The 20,716-nt window shown below is 44.6% G+C and overlaps 1 protein-coding gene across 1 annotated transcript in view; it reads right to left on the bottom strand.

The window, feature by feature from the left end:
- LOC130373217 (nuclear body protein SP140-like protein) overlaps positions 1-14,386 on the bottom strand; it is a 37,993-nt gene extending 23,607 nt beyond the window's left edge. The window contains exons 1-2 of the mRNA XM_056579572.1: positions 14,020-14,386; positions 1,543-1,711 (exon numbers count right to left, since the gene is read on the bottom strand). Of these exons, the coding sequence (XP_056435547.1) occupies positions 1,543-1,711; positions 14,020-14,163 (313 nt within the window). The 5' untranslated portion in view covers positions 14,164-14,386. The remainder of the gene's footprint in view (positions 1-1,542; positions 1,712-14,019) is intronic.
- Between the last annotated feature and the right edge of the window lie 6,330 nt (positions 14,387-20,716).

The following is a 20,716-nucleotide window of genomic DNA, read 5'->3' as shown; positions in this document are numbered from 1 at the left end:
ATATGCAAACTCGATTTTGCCTGTCTTAGAAATGAGTCGACAATGCAATAAATACAATAAATACAGAGTGCTAATAAAATTAAAATATGGACAAAAACCAGACAAACAGAACCAACATCATGATGGGTGATGCATACACACATATATACTAGGGATGGGCGTGAGGAATCGAGTACTCGAGTACTCCTCGTTACAAATGAACTCTAGTTCACCGTCATGCAGGCTGTGTACAGTACAATAAATTGCAATCTGTTTTCAGCGCATGTAGGCCTATCAGCCTAAGTTGACATAATTTTGATGTTGAATGTGTATGGCGCAGTTGTTGAAATGAACAGATTGATTTCAAACAAATCATTAAAGATGAATGGAACTGAAAATTGAAGTTTAGTTGATGTAACAGATGTATTTTCTGCCTTCTCATTGGTACAATTACTAAAAATGACTGAACTTACTAAAAGGGATACAATTGTTTGATGAAAGTGTTGTTTAAGTTACGGGGCGCCGCCATGTTGGATTTCGACAATCAGCTACGTCATTGGCATGGTAACCTACTCCTACTCTGTGGCTCTAGCAGCCGTAGCAGGCAATGAGTCAGACTCTGAGGCTCGCTGAAATTGCTACGGAAAAGCAAACAACCAGGTCTACAGGAGGATCATACTGCATTCCCCCTGGCTGCAGTAATGAATTATATAGGGCCAAGGCAGCTGGGGTAATCATAGATTTCCACAGGTTACCTTTGAATAGGAAACCAGCCCCTGTCATGTCAATCTCCACAAGCTAGCACTCCGACCATTTAGTGTATAAACTATTACTCTAAATAGCTGTATAGACGATATCACAGATCTGTTTCCAAGCTGCGCCGATTGCTGATACAGAGGGAGTTACACTCAAAGAAGTAGTTTCATAGTAAGATGTATCTGTGCAATATCCATCAACATCCACGAGAAAGTAAACCTCCAACATCCACCTAAAGTAAACGTGCCACTGCTCATCCGCGGGTGTATCTCCCAAAGTGCATCTAACATGTCTTTCAGCCCCGTCCACACGGTAGGGCTGGGCGATATGGCCTAAAAAAAAAAATCCCTGATTTTTTCACAAAAAAACAGATTTCCGATTTAAATCGATTTACATAAAAAGGCATTATGGCAAGCCCTGCCATTGTAAACAGTGAGTGTAACCTGTAACATAAAATAAAATGTAAAATATATAAAATATAAATAAAATATTTCTGTAAACATAAAATATTACTAATGATAAGAGGCAGTTCTGATAAAGTGCCCAGATAACATTCAAACTTTCAACATGTGTTCATAAATATACAGTGTTTTGCAAATGGTAATTACCTTAAAAAAGGGAATAGTAACGGGAGAAGAATGAGAAAAACACACAGGCAGCTCTTTCCTTCACTCGTCTGTATTGAATGAGGAAGAGGAGCGCGATGGACCGCCGTGTGTGACATCTATTGGTGCGTACGCGGACCGGGCACAATCACACCCCCCCCCCCCCATCCACAGCAGGGTTCTGACCATCGAAGAGACTTACGAAGAGAGTCTTGTAGCCGCTTCAGAGTGGGGTACTGGGTCATGATGAATTCCTTGAAGACGCAGATCCAGAACAACCTGATGTTACAGGGTCGCTCTGTCTCGATCCAGTTCAGAAGTTCATATACGTTGTCCTGCATTACTTCCTTGCTCTTTATACGGATCATCTCCTGGAGATGGGAGGAAGAAAAGTTTTTCATTAACATCGAGGGGTATGAAATTGAGGTAACAGATTTTCGTGGACGTTTGGGATGTTATATTCATGTAAAATAAAATAGAGGAAGCACTAAAATAACATAAAAAGTGGTGTGTCCTATTCTCAGGGTTTAGTTATACAATTGGATACTGGTTTGGAGTCACTGGGTCACATGGCATGAAAGCTATTGAAAGAAATATGATAATTCCTGCATATTAATATTCATATAAAATAGAGGAAGCACTAAAATAACATAAAAAGTGTTGTGTCCTATTCTCAGGGTTTAGTTCTACAATTGGATACTGGTTTGGAGTCACTGGGTCACATGGCATGGAAGCTATTGAAAGAAATATGATAATTCCTGCATATTAATATTCATATAAAATAGAGATGAAGCACTAAAATAACATAAAAAGTGGTGTGTCCTATTCTCAGGGTTTAGTTCTACAATTGGATACTGGTTTGGAGTCACTGGGTCACATGGCATGGAAGCTATTGAAAAAACTGAAGTATTTTGTATTTATATATTATGTGAAGTAATTTATTGACGGTCCCTAAATCAGTTTCCAGCGATTCACCGCGAGGCTCTGCGCGGTGTGCTAACCGTTCTCCTTCAGCTATTGCCGGGCAAATCTCCTTGAAGTCGCGGCTGGAACTGGGCCCCGTTTCCCGATATCGATGGATCTTCGCTCGTAAGATGGTTCGAAAGGTGGATCTTTCGAACCATCGATAATTTCTTTGGAGCGTTTCCCAAAACTCCTCTTAACGTGAACGCGCATTCGCTGCACTCAAGACGAACGTAGGATTGTACCTGTCCACTGACATGGTGCTGAAACAGGCTATGACGCAGGGGGAGACGCAGGAATGTCGGAGGAAAATGGGGTTAAAAAGGGTTAAAATATCTCCCCGTCAAGGCCAACCGCAGAGTAGCCTACGAAAAGAATAGATTGCAATAATATGAATGCTAAAGATATTAAAACACAATTGATTAAGCCTAGGCCGACATATATATCAGTCCTAATCCTGAGCGCACGATCGGGAGGTGGAAGTTGCGCTTTAGATGCCTTCACAAGTCCAGCGGAGGGCTCCAGTTTTCGCCGGCCAAGTCATGCGCTGTGATATGTGTGACAGCTATGTTGCACAACATTGCAGCTAAGGCTGGGGTAGCTTTGGTTGAACCGGAGGACATTGAGGACGATGACGACGAGGAAGATCGGTGTGAGGACGGCCTCCCTCATAACTACGCGGCTGGTTTTCATGCACGTCGAAGAGTGATTGAGACTTTTTTTTAACCCCCTCCACCCTCCCACATGTCACTAAACATTCCCGTCAACGTGACCAATCCCCACCATATCCCAGCCTTTTGCCTGCTCCTTTGCATTTTTTTAAATATTTTTATAATTAATATTTGCATTATTTTATTTATTTTTACATTATTTTAGGCTACGTTTTATGAGTAGCCTATGTCAGTCTGCACAAATCCCCCCCACTTTCTCTCACACATTTTAAGTGCCCTGCCTGCTCAAACATTTCCTGGACTGTCTCTCTCAAACTAAGAACATAATGGCCCACATTAGGCTCAGACGCACGTGATACACCATTACAAATGTGTTGTAATAAAACGCATCCAATACTAGGAATGTCCGCTGGTTACGCCACTGAGGCAATAGTAGGCTACCGAGGCTCTTAGCGTCCTACGAGTACCCTGGAGCACTCGTTAGCTACGAGCATTTTAAAGACGTTCGTTATCAAAGATGCTTTCGGGAAATGGTGTGAAAACTATACGATGCTCGTACGACCCACTCTGCGATCCATTTAGGCTAAAGATGCTTTCGGGAAACGGGGCCCAGGACTGAATATCCGTCGAATATCCAACCTAAAACTAACTTCGCCGCGGTGGGTTGTGGACTAAATAAATATATATGTCATGAAGATTGATTTGAGGCAAGCATACTAATGGACAAAAAAATAACTGGGGATAACAAATAAGGATCGGAGCCTAAAATCGATAATATCTCTGGCTGTTTCCCAATGTCAAGGAAGCATGCTCAACGGCCGCCCTTTTAAGGACGCTACGTCATAGAACGCCGACAAGCACTGTTCCAATGTTGAGGACACTAGAAAGCCGCGCCATTTTTGCGTCCTTTGTTTTGGAGAATTCCGAGATTTTTCAAGGATGCATCGCTGCATCCTAGACGAGCCAAAACTACCCACAATCCTCTGCATTCACTGGGCGGGTTCTTGAAAATGGCAGAGCAGTACACGTTCGAATGAAGTGAAGTTATATTAGTTTTCAGAAATATTTTGTGCCGAATTGCTTTTTATAGATTCATCATGTTAATGCAAATAATCAAGCCTAAAGACACTTTTCAAACGTTTTTGCAACTTAATGATACGTTGCTATATTTTGCATGGACGTAGCTGGTGTTAAACACCACTGTCACCAATGTCAATTTACTCGCTCACAAGATTACACTATTTATCTATACCTATTTATGTTTACATAAATAGGTATTTATGTATGTTTTGTATACCTATTTTATTTAACAATTTCTCTTCCTGAAAATGTTTCTGCTCTCTGAACAGAGGGCATAAAATAATCAGATGAACAATAAAAAAAACAAAAGAAACATTCACTTTTGTTTGAAAAAAGAATGAATATATAATATAATATGCATCTTCTATAAGGAGGTGGTAAATACAGGATGCAACTCATGCAGTGTGAACCACAGTGGTATAGAGGGGTCTGGGGGGGGGCTACCTAACTCTGCAAACTAGGTGTCTGTGGTCTATTTTGCATTCTGCAAGTCAAAATATAATCGACTACTGAGTTCAAAGCACAATGTGGAAGTGTGACACAAGCCCATCACTGCAGATCTAACACATTATTTGCATATTTAACATATTATTTCCATGATTGCCAAGACACTGAAACACATTGAATATGCTTCCATCCGCACATATATAAAATGGACATAAACAAATACCGGTATGCAAAGATAAAGAATAAAAGAATGTATTCATTTTCAATCAATTCCGATTAGAATTTATAACGTGAAAACTTTATTTATATTAGTTACATTCTTTATCCAACAGGTATTGCACAAAGCTATTGAACTGGTAGATTTCAGCTTATTTCTAAACTGTTTGTATTCTAATGCGTTGTGGTCAAATAAATATCGATCAGCTTGATTGCTGCCATGTTTTATTCATAAGCGCACATGTGTTTACAAGCGGACACGCAGTATTAAAAAGCGGAAGCGGATGCGCTTCCACACTACCAAGTCGTTCCCAAAGTCCGACGTTACAAACGCTAGGAAGCACTCGAGCTAGCACTCTAGTCTCATCTCCATAGGACGCGACTAGGAAGGACGCGTCCTAGCAAGGCTGCAGCCTTCACTTTGGGAAACAGCCTCTGTCTCTCTCTAACATTCAGATGGTGTGGGCGGCCATACCTGGCAAGATCGGTCGTGCAAATGGCGGCTTTCCAGAAAACGTGACGTAGATGAACCGGATGAATATGGAGCAGAACATAGTGGGTCATATGTCAACGTTTTTTGTATGCATTTTATTCATTAGTAAGCTACATGGATATGCCATCTTTCAGAACCTTTTATTACCTTTTATTACCAATAAAAGAGTGCATCCTCATTGTTTGATTTTGGTCGTAGGTGTTGTTGTTGATGCTGAGTTGCCACTGAAATCAGTGGGTCAGAGTGGGTGGGATCGGTCGTCAAGATGGCGGTGCAAAGCTACAGTGACGTCACGTGAACCAAACGAATAGTTACGCATTGTAACTCCAGATTCTATGAGTATAGGCACAGCCTTTTAAGTGTCGGCCTCGTTGTCCTTTAAATAGCTGAAGAAAAGCTGTTTATTGGGAGCAGTACGTCCTCCTGCGCTCGCCTATATATGCAAGCTGCGGACGTCATTGAGGTCCGCGGACGTCATTGAGGTCCACGCTGTTGCAGGGCGGGGATTTCAATTTTTTTTACCGCCTTAAAAGGCTGCGCCTATACTCATAGAATCTAGAGTTACAATACGTAACTATGCTCACACTCATGACTCTTTGATCCGAGATACTTTTAGTCTCACCTGAAATTTCTCCTCAAGAATGAGCTTGTGGTCCCGCAGTTGCTTTAAGAATGATTGTGGTTTATCCATGCAAGACATTTCGGTCTTACTGCGCCTGAAAAATCCTTGAAGTTGGCGGTCGTCAAGTGTATCCAAAGGGTTCATTTTGAATAGTTCCGTCTGCAATTCCGTCTGTAGTTACAAATATGATAACCATGTGACACGTATAGTCTCAAGTAGACGTCTACGTAGGCTATGTACTTACAAACTCACAACCACAAGCAACCTGCGAAAATATGACGGAAAATCCAGTTCAATTGCTTACGGACTGAAACACAACTGGTGGTAAACGATTCATTTCCTCTTACGCAGTGATGTTTCGAAAGTGAAGTCAAATATATAATCGACTACTGAGTTCAAAGCACAATGTGGAAGTGTGACACAAGCCCATCACTGCAGATCTCACACATTATTTGCATATTTAACATATTATTTCCATGATTGCCATGACACTGAAACACATTGAATATGCTTCCATCCGCACATATATAAAATGGACATAAACAAATACCGGTATGCAAAGATAAAGAATAAAAGAATGTATTCATTTTCAATCAATTCCGATTAGAATTTATAACGTGAAAACTTTATTTATATTAGTTACATTCTTTATCCAACAGGTATTGCACAAAGCTATTGAACTGGTAGATTTCAGCTTATTTCTAAACTGTTTGTATTCTAATGCGTTGTGGTCAAATAAATATCGATCAGCTTGATTGCTGCCATGTTTTATTCATAAGCGCACATGTGTTTACAAGCGGACACGCAGTATTAAAAAGCGGAAGCGGATGCGCTTCCACACTACCAAGTCGTTCCCAAAGTCCGACGTTACAAACGCTAGGAAGCACTCGAGCTAGCACTCTAGTCTCATCTCCATAGGACGCGACTAGCAAGGACGCGTCCTAGCAAGGCTGCAGCCTTCACTTTGGGAAACAGCCTCTGTCTCTCTCTAACATTCAGATGGTGTGGGCGGCCATACCTGGGCTGTTTCCCAAAGTGAAGGCTGCAGCCTTGCTAGGACGCGTCCTTGCTAGTCGCGTCCTATGGAGATGAGACTAGAGTGCTAGCTCGAGTGCTTCCTAGCGTTTGTAACGTCGGACTTTGGGAACGACTTGGTAGTGTGGAAGCGCATCCGCTTCCGCTTTTTAATACTGCGTGTCCGCTTGTAAACACATGTGCGCTTATGAATAAAACATGGCAGCAATCAAGCTGATCGATATTTATTTGACTTTTGTCTGTTATGAATGTGGTCATGTCTCCTTCAACTGGAGCCTCTTTGGGGAAGTCACAAAAGCTTTGTTGTGGTTGATCGAATTGTCTTTATAAAAAGGAAAATCCATTCAATTTTTATAAAACTAAGTGAAATTGTCTGAGAACTTAATTCATGCATCACATTTACAGTACGGTTGATTACATTTATGCAGGGGGGGAAAAAACAAAGAAAGAGATGATAAACGTGTATTTATTTGGATACATGATCTGATTCATTCATTCATATATGCCTACAATCTACCAGTGCTTTGAACACATAAGTATATCATATCAAATACAATTATATACGTTCATTAAAAATTAAAAACATTGCAAATGATCGGTTGTGCATTAATTTTACAACATTGGATAGTGGCACTATCCCTTCCACCGGCAAACAAATGTTTGTGCGCCACCCTAAGGCGCACAAAAGCCTCCGTTTGCTGGGCTGACCCTAAAAAAAACGTAAAACATAAATAGGTATACATAAATAATGTAATCTTGTGAGCGAGTAAATTGACATTGGTGACAGTGGTGTTTAACACCAGCTACGTCCATGCAAAATATAGCAACGTATCATTAAGTTGCAAAAACGTTTGAAAAGTGGCACAGGCCTTTAGGCTTGATTATTTGCATTAACATGATGAATCTATAAAAAGCAATACGGCACAAAATATTTCTGAAAACTAATATAACTTCACTTCGTTTGAACGTGTACTTCTCTGCCATTGTCAAGAACCCGCCCAGTGAACGCAGAGGATTGTGGGTAGTTTTGGCTCGTCTAGGATGCAGCGATGCATCCTTGAAAAATCTCGGAATTCTCAAAAACGAAGGACCCGAAAAGGGGGCGTATTTCGAGTGTCCTCAACATTGGAACAGTGCTTGTCGGCGTTCGATGACGTAGCGTCCTTAAAAGGGCGGCCGTTGAGCATGCTTCCTTGACATTGGGAAACAGCCCTGGCAAGATCGGTCGTGCAAATGGCGGCTTTCCAGAAAACGTGACGTAGATGAACCGGATGAATATGGAGCAGAACATAGTGGGTCATATGTCAACGTTTTTTGTATGCATTTTATTCATTAGTAAGCTACATGGATATGCCATCTTTCAGAACCTTTTATTACCTTTTATTACCAATAAAAGAGTGCATCCTCATTGTTTGATTTTGGTCGTAGGTGTTGTTGTTGATGCTGAGTTGCCACTGAAATCAGTGAGTCAGAGTGGGTGGGATCGGTCGTCAAGATGGCGGTGCAAAGCTACACTGACGTCACGTGAACCAAACGAATAGTTACGCATTGTAACTCCAGATTCTATGAGTATAGGCACAGCCTTTTAAGTGTCGGCCTCGTTGTCCTTTAAATAGCTGAAGAAAAGCTGTTTATTGGGAGCAGAACGTCCGCCTGCGCTCGCCTATATATGCAAGCTGCGGACGTCATTGAGGTCCGCGGACGTCATTGAGGTCCACGCTGTTGCAGGGCGGGGATTTCAATTTTTTTTACCGCCTTAAAAGGCTGCGCCTATAGAATCTAGAGTTACAATACGTAACTATGCTCACACTCATGACTCTTTGATCCGAGATACTTTTAGTCTCACCTGAAATTTCACCTCAAGAATGAGCTTGTGGTCCCGCAGTTGCTTTAAGAATGATTGTGGTTTATCCATGCAAGACATTTCGGTCTTACTGCGCCTGAAAAATCCTTGAAGTTGGCGGTCGTCAAGTGTATCCAAAGGGTTCATTTTGAATAGTTCCGTCTGCAATTCCATCTGTAGTTACAAATATGATAACCATGTGACACGTATAGTCTCAAGTAGACGTCTACGTAGGCTATGTACTTACAAACTCACAACCACAAGCAACCTGCGAAAATATGACGGAAAATCCAGTTCAATTGCTTACGGACTGAAACACAACTGGTGGTAAACGATTCATTTCCTCTTACGCAGTGATGTTTCGAAAGTGAAGTCAAATATATAATCGAAAAAATGGTGTGCATCACCACAGACAGTGGGGCAAATGTAGTGAAAGCAACTTCACTGAACGACTGGACCCGGCTACAGTGTTTTGGCCATCGTTTGCACTCAGCTATTGATGAGTACCGTATTTTCAGCACTATAAGGCGCACCGGATGGAGTATAAGTCGCAGCAGCTAAATTGCATGATGTGTACATATAAAAGCCTCACTGGACTATAAACCGCAGGTTTTTTATGCCATATGTTTAATTACCATTAGGGCTGGCCCGAATGCCATTTTTCAGGCTTCGAATACTCAAGCGAATATTCGAATACTCGTTCCAGAAAAAAACATTAATAATCCCTATATACTCCCTGGAACCGATTTTGACAGTATCTGCATATTTTGTTGAAGATTGAATAGCTTTTGAACGTAATAAGTAGGCCTAAGTAGGTTGAAGTTCCTTAGTTTTTCCCCGTGAAAGCGAACAGCTATTGTTCCGTTCCATATCAGCTGTCCTCTGCCATCTCAGCCCTTACGGGAGCTTTTCAATTCATCATGGAACGTGCATCTTTTCAGGGAATTTGTACAATAAATCCATAACAAATACCGAATATCGATTGTCTTATGTGCCCATATTATATCCATTATATTGACCGGGTATTCCCAAGACGCTCACGCTCGGCAGCAAGCCAGTCACTGTTGATTGGCGCAGCGCTGAACAGCGAACGTAAACAAACAACTAACAACTGTTGGTTCATGTATTGATTTTATTAGCCAATACATTAAGATGATATAATTATTCTTAAGATGATATAATTATTAATATATAGTTTTTATTATTATCCATGAAAGCAGCTTTACACTGAATTACTGACTGATTCAACCTCATCTATTATCTGTAATATACGCTGTCATTCTTTTTCTGCAGGTGCCGCAGGAAAGGACAAAAGAGTGGACAGGGCTGTAGGTGTTTGCAAGAAAGTGGTCTCTGCCTTTTCTTACTCATGGAAGAAAAAGAGTGCGCTCTCCAAAGCACAGCAACGTCTCAATCTTCCCACACACCAGCTGATCACAGAGTCACTAACCAGGTGGGGCTCAAGACAAAAGATGGTGGCAAGGGTCCTAGAGCAACAAAAGGCCATCATTGACGTTCTGTCTGCTGACAAAAACAACAGGCACCTGATCCCAACGTGGCAGGACATTGAGGTCCTTGAGTCCATGAATGCGGCCTTAACTCCTCTCCTGGAGTTCACAGACTCCCTTTCTGGGGAGTCATATGTGACAGTGTCTTACGTGAAGCCTGTGCTCCACCTGTTCCGCACCAATTTGCTTAAATTAAACGAGGAAGACACTCAGCTCACAAAAGAGATGAAAACAAAAATAATGACCTATCTTGATGAGAAGTATGCTGGCCCTGACACAGACGATCTCCTTGACATGGCTACCTTGATGGACCCCAGGTTTAAAGTCCAATACATTAGACCAGAGAAGGTAAGGGCCATTAAAATTAGAGCAGTGTCTGAGGCATTGAATGAAGGCCAGTCACAGGCAGGGGCTTCTGAGGGAGCAGCAGACCAAGGTGCAGAAGGAGGAGCTGCGGCTGCCACTGAACCACCTCTACCACTGGGAGTGAAGAAGCAACGCAAGTCATTGGGGAGCTTCTTCAAAAAGCAGAGTCAAGATGAAGATGACTTGCCTCTCACTGAAGAACAAAAAGTGGAGAGTGAGCTAGAAAGGTACCTGATGTGCCCTGAGGCAGACAGTGAGTCTGAACCCCTGGACTGGTGGAGGATCCATGGACACAACTTCCCAAGATTGTCTCAGCTGGCAAAAAAGTACTTATGCATCCCAGCCACCAGTAGTCCCTCAGAAATAATTTTTAGTACTGGGGGTAACATTGTTACATGCACCAGGTCAGCTTTAAAACCAGAGAAGGTCAACCAGCTGGTGTTCCTAGCACAAAACCTTGAGTGATATTAGTAGTTCAGATGTTAGTTCAGACGTTAGTTCAGATGTTAGTTCCGATGTTAGTTCAGATGTTAGTTCCGATGTTAGTTCAGATGTTAGTTCAGATGTTAAGGTTAAGTCTACCTCAGTTTTTCTTGAAGTTCTTCTTTGTTTACTAAACACAGCATATATTTAAAAAAAAAGTTATTCACCAGAGGGTGAACTTTTTTGCACTAAACTTGCAGTAAAAAATATATATAGCTAGTTCTTCTCGGGTCTCAGGTTTCTATATGTTTACATTTTACACTTGTTTTTGTAACACTTTATTTTTGTTAAGCACTTTGTTATTGATAATTGTTAAGTTTTCATTGTGATGGTATTTATTTGAGTGTTTTCCATAGCTGTGTTGTTTACATTCATTTCCATTGTCTGCCTACAACCAGAGTAAGGTTAAGATTAAAATAAAAATAATAATAAAATAAAATTGTATGTTTTTCTCCTGGTCCTGATTTTAAATACCGTATTTTCCGCATTATAAGGCACACCGGAGTATAAACCGCAGCAGCTAAATTGAATGATGTGTATATATATAAGCTGCGCTGGAGCCCGCCGCTTAATGGTCGGAGGGCGCGGACTGGTCATAGAGCCCATAGAGTTAAAGTTGTTGGACGGTAACCTGTAAAATCCATAGATTTAGGAGGTCCCCTAGTGGCCGTTAGCTATAAAATTCAAATATTAGCCGCACCGTTATATAAGCCGGAAGATCGTAAAATGGGAAAAAAAAGGCGCGGCTTATACCGAAAATTACGGTAGGTCATACAAATTATCAATAATTATCGATATCGACCGATATGAAACACTTATATTGTGATACAGGTTTCAGCCATATCGCCCAGCCCTACTTTGTGTAATTAAACATGAACAATGTCCTCCGTTTCCAATGTTTCCATTGTACACTTTATTCGCAAATGTTAGAATCTCGTTATCCTTCAGATGATTTCACCTGCTTTGCTTCTCTTATGCTGCTATCCATTTGGATGTACGAAGTGGTAAAGTCGCAAATCTCCCAGCTTTCTTGCGGCATTTCACTGAGGCACGCCCCCTTTCGGTCGTAGTATCTCGTCGCTTTCAAAGTAGAGCGAGCAGAGCTGTACAACTCGCAAAGAAGATGGCTGCGCCCATAGTCAATGGAGATTGAGCTGTATTTTCTTTGTATTTGTACCACGTTGGGGGTTGTAATGTCGATTTTAAATCCTCTTACACACTTGATTTCATTGCTGCTTTAATCCGGTCACCAATTTATGGTCTTGTGTAGCGGTTGCGTACTCTCTCGTTGCGTTGTGTGATTGAGACCACGATGGAACCATTGGCAGCCAGCCGTTTATTCTGGTGGAATATTTAACATGGGGAAATGCTCGTTGAGAACCCTCACAATGGCAGCCTCTCCCAGCCGGGGTATACATAGACTAGCCATTTACATGGAAATAAATATCACATTAAACAAATTAATATTTGAATGGGCGTTTGGTGACATACCTGGTGGAATATTTAACATGGGGAAATGCTCGTTGAGAACCCTCACAATGGCAGCCTAACATGGGAGAAAGACAAGCTGAAGTAGCCTACACATTCTTGGCGAAGTCCACGCTAGCTAAGTAGCTACGACCAAAGCACATGGTAGCCAAGCTAGCGATCCTAAGCCTAAAGTCCATTTAAATGTAATAACCGATTCCAAGGAACACAATATATATATGTACAAGCAACCAAGTATTAATACAGTATTATGTACAATTAGACTCCCGTAATACATCGCCAAAGTGTGGATTCATATTTAACTGCTCTGACTACCTACCTCTCCCAGCCGGGGTATACATAGACTGAGGAGAGGAGGCAGCAACGTACAATACAACCCCCGCATTCCGCTAGGGGGAGCTCTAGCACTCCAACCAAGGCTCCCACTACCACAGCCAGCGCAAGGATCTCGCTGGCAATGGCAAGTGGGAAGCATTAACCCTGCTACACTTGCTTTGCGTGAAATTCAATGTAAAGTTGTGTTTTCAAGCTGGTTTGCTAAAGAGGCTATGTTGCTAATGACGACTAGCCCGCTACTACCCCTCGTGGCTCGACAGAAGCTGCTTTCGGGAAACGGGGCCCAGGACTGAATATCCGGCGAATATCCAACCTAAGACTAACTTCACAGCGGTGGGTTGTGGACTAAATAAATATATATGTCATGAAGATTGATTTGAGGCAAGCATACTAATGGACAAAAAAAGAACTGGGGATAACAAATAAGGATCGGAGCCTAAAATCGATAATATCTCTGTCTCTCTCTAACATTCAGATGGTGTGGGCGGCCATACTTGGCAAGATCGGTCGTGCAAATGGAGGCTTTCCAGAAAACGTGACGTAGATGAACCGGATGAATATGGAGCAGAACATAGTGGGTCATATGTCAACGTTTTTTGTATGCATTTTATTCATTAGTAAGCTAAATGGATATGCCATCTTTCAGAACCTTTTATTACTTTTTATTACCAATAAAAGAGTGCATCCTCATTGTTTGATTTTGGTCGTAGGTGTTGTTGTTGATGCTGAGTTGCCACTGAAATCAGTGGGTCAGAGTGGGTGGGATCGGTCGTCAAGATGGCGGTGCAAAGCTACAGTGACGTCACGTGAACCAAACGAATAGTTACGCATTGTAACTCCAGATTCTATGAGTATAGGCACAGCCTTTTAAGTGTCGGCCTCGTTGTCCTTTAAATAGCTGAAGAAAAGCTGTTTATTGGGAGCAGTACGTCCTCCTGCGCTCGCCTATATATGCAAGCTGCGGACGTCATTGAGGTCCGCGGACGTCATTGAGGTCCACGCTGTTGCAGGGCGGGGATTTCAATTTTTTTTACCGCCTTAAAAGGCTGCGCCTATAGAATCTAGAGTTACAATACGTAACTATGCTCACACTCATGACTCTTTGATCCGAGATACTTTTAGTCTCACCTTATATTTCTCCTCAGGAATGAGCTCGTGGTCCCGCAGTTGCTTTAAGAATGATTGTGGTTTATCCATGCGAGACATTTCTGTCTTACTGCGCCTGAAAAATCCTTGAAGTTGGCGGTCGTCAAGTGTATCCAAAGGGTTCATTTTGAATAGTTCCGTCTGCAATTCCGTCTGTAGTTACAAATATGATAACCATGTGACACGTATAGTCTCAAGTAGACGTCTACGTAGGCTATGTACTTACAAACTCACAACCACAAGCAACCTGCGAAAATATGACGGAAAATCCAGTTCAATTGCTTACGGACTGAAACACAACTGGTGGTAAACGATTCATTTCCTCTTACGCAGTGATGTTTCGAAAGTGAAGTCAAATATATAATCGACTACTGAGTTCAAAGCACAATGTGGAAGTGTGACACAAGCCCATCACTGCAGATCTCACACATTATTTGCATATTTAACATATTATTTCCATGATTGCCATGACACTGAAACACATTGAATATGCTTCCATCCGCACATATATAAAATGGACATAAACAAATACCGGTATGCAAAGATAAAGAATAAAAGAATGTATTCATTTTCAATCAATTCCGATTAGAATTTATAACGTGAAAACTTTATTTATATTAGTTACATTCTTTATCCAACAGGTATTGCACAAAGCTATTGAACTGGTAGATTTCAGCTTATTTCTAAACTGTTTGTATTCTAATGCGTTGTGGTCAAATAAATATCGATCAGCTTGATTGCTGCCATGTTTTATTCATAAGCGCACATGTGTTTACAAGCGGACACGCAGTATTAAAAAGCGGAAGCGGATGCGCTTCCACACTACCAAGTCGTTCCCAAAGTCCGACGTTACAAACGCTAGGAAGCACTCGAGCTAGCACTCTAGTCTCATCTCCATAGGACGCGACTAGCAAGGACGCGTCCTAGCAAGGCTGCAGCCTTCACTTTGGGAAACAGCCTCTGTCTCTCTCTAACATTCAGATGGTGTGGGCGGCCATACCTGGCAAGATCGGTCGTGCAAATGGCGGCTTTCCAGAAAACGTGACGTAGATGAACCGGATGAATATGGAGCAGAACATAGTGGGTCATATGTCAACGTTTTTTGTATGCATTTTATTCATTAGTAAGCTACATGGATATGCCATCTTTCAGAACCTTTTATTACCTCATCCTCCTCCTCATCGTCATCCGCTTATCCGGGGTCGGGTCGCGGGGGGAGCAGCTCAAGCAGGGGGCCCCAGACTTCCCTTTCCCGGGCCACATTGACCAGCTCTGACGGGGGGATCCCGAGGCGTTCCCTGGCCAGTGTTGAGATATAATCTCTCCACCTAGTCCTGGGTCTTCCCCGAGGTCTCCTCCCCACTGGACGTGCCTGAAACACCTCCCAAGGAAGGCGCCCAGTGGGCATCCTTACCAGATGCCCGAACCACCTCAGCTGACTCCTTTCTAAGTAAAGGAGCAGCGGCTCTAATCCGAGTTCCTCACGGATGGCTGAGCTTCTCACCCTATCCCTAAGGGAGACGCCAGCCACCCTTCTGAGAAAACTCATCTCGGCCGCTTGTACCCGCGATCTCGTCCTTTCGGTCATCACCCAGCCCTCATGACCATAGGTGAGAATAGGAACGAAGATCGACCGGTAGATCGAGAGCTTTGCCTTGCGGCTCAGCTCTCTTTTCGTTACAACGGTGCGGTAAAGCGAACGCAATACCGCCCCCGCTGCTCCGATTCTCCGGCCAATCTCACGCTCCATAGTACCCTCACTCGCGAACAAGACCCCGAGGTACTTGAACTCCTTCACTTGGGCTAAGGACTCATTTCCTACCCGGAGTAAGCAATCCACCGGTTTCCTGCTAAGAGTCATGGCCTCAGATTTAGCGGTGCTGATCCTCATCCCAGCCGCTTCACACTCGGCCGCCAGCCGATCCAGTGAGTGCTGAAGGTCACAGGCCGATGATCCAATGAGGACCACATCATCTGCAAAAAGCAGTGACGAGATCCTCAGACCACCGAACTGCAACCCCTCCCCACCACGACTACGCCTCGATATCCTGTCCATGTATATCACAAACAGGATTGGTGACAAGGCGCAGCCCTGGCGGAGACCAACACCCACTGAGAACGAAACTGACTGGCTGCCGAGAACACGAACACAGCTCTCGCTTTGGGAGTACAAAGATTGGATGGCCCTGAGGATAGACCCCCTTACCCCATACTCCCGCAGCACCTCCCACAGTTTCTCCCGGGGGACCCGGTCATACGCCTTCTCCAGATCCACAAAACACATGTAGACCGGATGGGCATACTCCCAGGCCCCCTCCAGGATCCTTGCGAGAGTGAAGAGCTGGTCCGTAGTTCCACGTCCGGGGCGAAAACCGCATTGTTCCTCTTCAATCTGAGGTTCGACGATCGGCCGAACCCTCCTTTCCAGCACCTTGGAGTAGACTTTACCAGGGAGGCTGAGAAGTGTGATACCCCGGTAATTGGTACACACTCTCTGGTCCCCCTTTTTGAACAGGGGAACCACCACCCCGGTTTGCCACTCCTTTGGCACTGTACCCGACTCCCACGCGATGTTGAATAGGCGTGTCAACCATGACAGCCCCTCAACACCCAGAGCCTTTAGCATTTCTGGCTGGATCTCATCAATCCCTGGGGCTTTGCCACTGCGGAGATGTTTGACTACCTCAGTGACCTCCACCAGGGAAATTGACGACGAAACACCATCAACCTCGAGCTCTGCCTCCAACATAGAGGGCGTGTTATTCGGATTCAGGAGTTCCTCAAAGTGTTCCTTCCAACGTCCGACGACCTCCTCAGTTGAGGTCAACAGAGTCCCATCCTTACTGTACACAGCTTGGATGGTTCCCCGTTTCCCCCTCCTGAGGTGCCGGATAGTCTTCCAGAAACACTTTGGTGCCGACCGAAAGTCCTTCTCCATGGCCTCTCCGAACTTCTCCCACACCCGCTGCTTAGCCTCCGACACGGCAGCCGCTGCAGCCCTTCGAGCCTGTCGGTACCCTGCAACCGAGTCAGGAGTCCTCCAGGATATCATATCCCGGAAGGCCTCCTTCTTCAGTCGGACGGCTTCCCTGACCACCGGTGTCCACCACGGTGTCCGAGGGTTACCGCCCCTTGAGGAGCCTAAGACCCTGAGGCCACAGCTAGCCACCGCAGCTTCAGCAATGGAGGCTTTGAACACCGCCCACTCCGGCTCAATGCCCCCAACCTCCACAGGAATGCCAGAAAAGCTCCGCCGGAGGTGTGAGTTGAAGATACCTAGGACGGGGGCCTCCTCCAGACGTTCCCAGTTCACCCGCACTACTCGTTTGGGCTTACCAGGTCTATCCGGAAATTTCCCCCATTCCCTGATCCAACTCACAACCAGATGGTGGTCGGTTGACAGTTCCGCCCCTCTCTTTACCCGAGTGTCCAAAACATGCGGCCTCAGATCAGATGACACGATCACGAAATCGATCATCGATCTTCGGCCTAGGGTACTCTGGTACCAGGTACACTTATGAGCACCCTTATGTTCGAACATGGTGTTTGTTATGGATAATCCATGACTAGCACAGAAGTCCAATAACAAACGACCGCTCGGGTTTAGATCAGGGAGGCCGTTCCTCCCCACCACGCCTCTCCAGGTGTCTCCATCGTTGCCCACGTGGGCGTTGAAGTCTCCCAGCAGAACTACGGAGTCCCCTACTGGAGCCCCATACAGGACTCCATTCAGGGTCTCCAAGAAGGCCGAGTACTCTGAGCTGCTGTTTGGTGCATACGCACAAACAACAGTCAGAGTTTTCCCCCCTACAACCCTTAGGCGCAGGGAGGCGACCCTCTCGTCTACCGGGGTAAACTCCAACACCGCGGCGCTCAGCCGGGGATTTATGAGTATCCCCACACCCGCCCGGCGCCTCACGCCCTCGGCAACTCCGGAGAAGAATAGAGTCCAACCCTTATCCAGGAGTACGGTACCAGAGCTGAGACTGTGCGTGGAGGTAAGCCCCACCAGATCTAACTGATAGCGCTCCACCTCCCTCACAAGCTCCGGTTCCTTTCCCCACAGCGAGGTGACGTTCCACGTCCCCAGAGCCAGCTTCTGCCGCCCGGGTCTGGTCCGTCGAGACCCCTGACCTTCGCTGCCACCCATGTGGCTGCGCACCCGACCCCAACGGGTCTTCCCACAGGTGGTGGGCCCATGGGATGAAGAGAGGGGGGGTGCCACGTAGTTTGTTCGGGCTGTGCCCGACCGGGCTCCGTGGCAAACCCGGCCACCAGGCGCTCGCCATCGAGCCCTCCGTCTGGGCCTGGCTCCAGACGGGGGCCCCGGGCTTCCTCCGGGCCGGGTCACATCTCCTCTTTTTCCGTTCTTCATTGGAGTTTTTTGAACCATTCTTAGTCTGGCCCCTCACCTGAGACCACTCTGCCATGAGAGACCCTACCAGGAGCACAAGGCTCCAGACAACACAGCTCTCAGGTTCACAGGGACACGCAAACCTCTCCACCACGATAAGGTGACGGTTCCAGGAGAGGCTTTTATTACCTTTTATTACCAATAAAAGAGTGCATCCTCATTGTTTGATTTTGGTCGTAGGTGTTGTTGTTGATGCTGAGTTGCCACTGAAATCAGTGGGTCAGAGCGGGTGGGATCGGTCGTCAAGATGGCGGTGCAAAGCTACAGTGACGTCACGTGAACCAAACGAATAGTTACGCATTGTAACTCCAGATTCTATGAGTACAGGCACAGCCTTTTAAGTGTCGGCCTCGTTGTCCTTTAAATAGCTGAAGAAAAGCTGTTTATTGGGAGCAGTACGTCCTCCTGCGCTCGCCTATATATGCAAGCTGCGGACGTCATTGAGGTCCGCGGACGTCATTGAGGTCCACGCTGTTGCAGGGCGGGGATTTCAATTTTTTTTACCGCCTTAAAAGGCTGCGCCTATACTCATAGAATCTAGAGTTACAATACGTAACTATGCTCACACTCATCATGGCTCTTTGATCCGAGATACTTTTAGTCTCACCTTATATTTCTCCTCAGGAATGAGCTCGTGGTCCCGCAGTTGCATTAAAAGTGATTGTGGCTTATCCATGCAAGACATTTCTGTCTTACTGCGCCTGAAAAACCCTTGAAGTTGGCGGTCGTCAAGTGTATCCAAAGGGTTCATTTTGAATAGTTCCGTCTGCAATTCAAAATATGATAACCATGTGGCACGTATAGTCTCAAGTAGACGTCTATGTAGGTGGTAAACGATTCATTTCCTCTTACGCACGCAGTGATGTTTCGAAAGTGAAACTTTGAGGTGTGATTTATTCAGAAGCAGCTAGGGGGAACCCTTGCGTAGGCTACACACATACACACGAGTAGGGTCCAGCTGCATCCCCGGAGAACAACACCCTGGCGTGACCTTTATTATGTCAATGGGCGTGACAGATTGAACACCCTGGCGTGACGGAAGTACTGTGGCTGGACGGAAGTTACCTCCGATTATTTTCTATAGACAAATAAACGTATTTATCGCTTGAATAACAAAGAAATAAAAAAATATTTCGACACGTTAGTAACCATTTTTTCAGCTTAGAAAAGGTTTTTAACGTTATTTAGCCCCGGAGAACAACACCCTGGCGTGACAACAACCCAGGCATAAAGTTGTGCATTACAATGCAAACACGACAATAATTGGCACCGTTCTTGCGCACTCAGAAGAACATGAACTGAATAAATGCCAGGTATATAGCATATCGGAGACGGGCACACAATCAGTGCATTTGCAAATGAGAGGCCTGCAGTATGACCGATCTTGTGACATTATTTAACCATCCATCTACAGCTAATACGATCAGACAGATACATAATTGATCACATATAAGCCCACAACAAGCACAACATCACCACGGCAGGTGCGCTCTCTCTCGCACATTCACACAATCACTCCAACTTCTCCAACTCCAAGGCAAGGCTGTTTCACTAAGACCACAAACAACCACAACTAACCAGCCTACATATCCACAACAATGCACAACAATCAGTTCTATACATTGCGTCTATCTTCTGTTTGGCGCACATGCCTAATTTGCATATTTGCACAGGACTGTCGGCTCCGCTTGTCAAAAAAATATAACGTATTTGTGAATAAATGCTTTGAATTCTGAATACTGGACATGGTGAGCTTAAATAGGCTACATTTAAGTGACCTTTAGTGAGATGACCTAAAAAACGGAATACAAATGAATTACGACATAGGCTTTCAGGATCAATTCAGAGGTTCAACTGTTCGGGATTCATTTTGCTTAGCCAGTGAAAGTGACCAGCTGTAGATTCCACACTGTTAAAAAAATACTTCACTACAAGAAGGCTATAAATTCTCCAAAACCGCGGTTTTGCACTTTTACCGCGCCATTCTAGGGCCGGATTGTGGCCTTCTTGGCTTTCCATAGCAAGCTGCTCAGGGCCACACCCCCACCCTCCTCCTTGACCTATGCCTTGACCCGCCTCGCTCCTCCTCATTTGCACTACAGACACCATTTGGGGGAAGTTCAATGTGCGACTGGCTCGGAGTGGCTGTAACATGTGCACCACGGCTGAATTTCGGGAACGTCTTTGAATAGGCTACTGTGTTAGTGGCCCACAAATACCTTTAAAGCATCCATAAAATAGCATGTCATGGCACCTTTAACACTT

This window comes from Gadus chalcogrammus, chromosome 2, assembly GCF_026213295.1.
Source record: "Gadus chalcogrammus isolate NIFS_2021 chromosome 2, NIFS_Gcha_1.0, whole genome shotgun sequence".
NCBI classification, from domain to species: Eukaryota; Metazoa; Chordata; class Actinopteri; order Gadiformes; family Gadidae; genus Gadus; species Gadus chalcogrammus.
The sequence above is the reverse complement of the archived record's forward strand: the minus strand, read 5'-3'. Positions and strand labels throughout refer to the sequence as shown.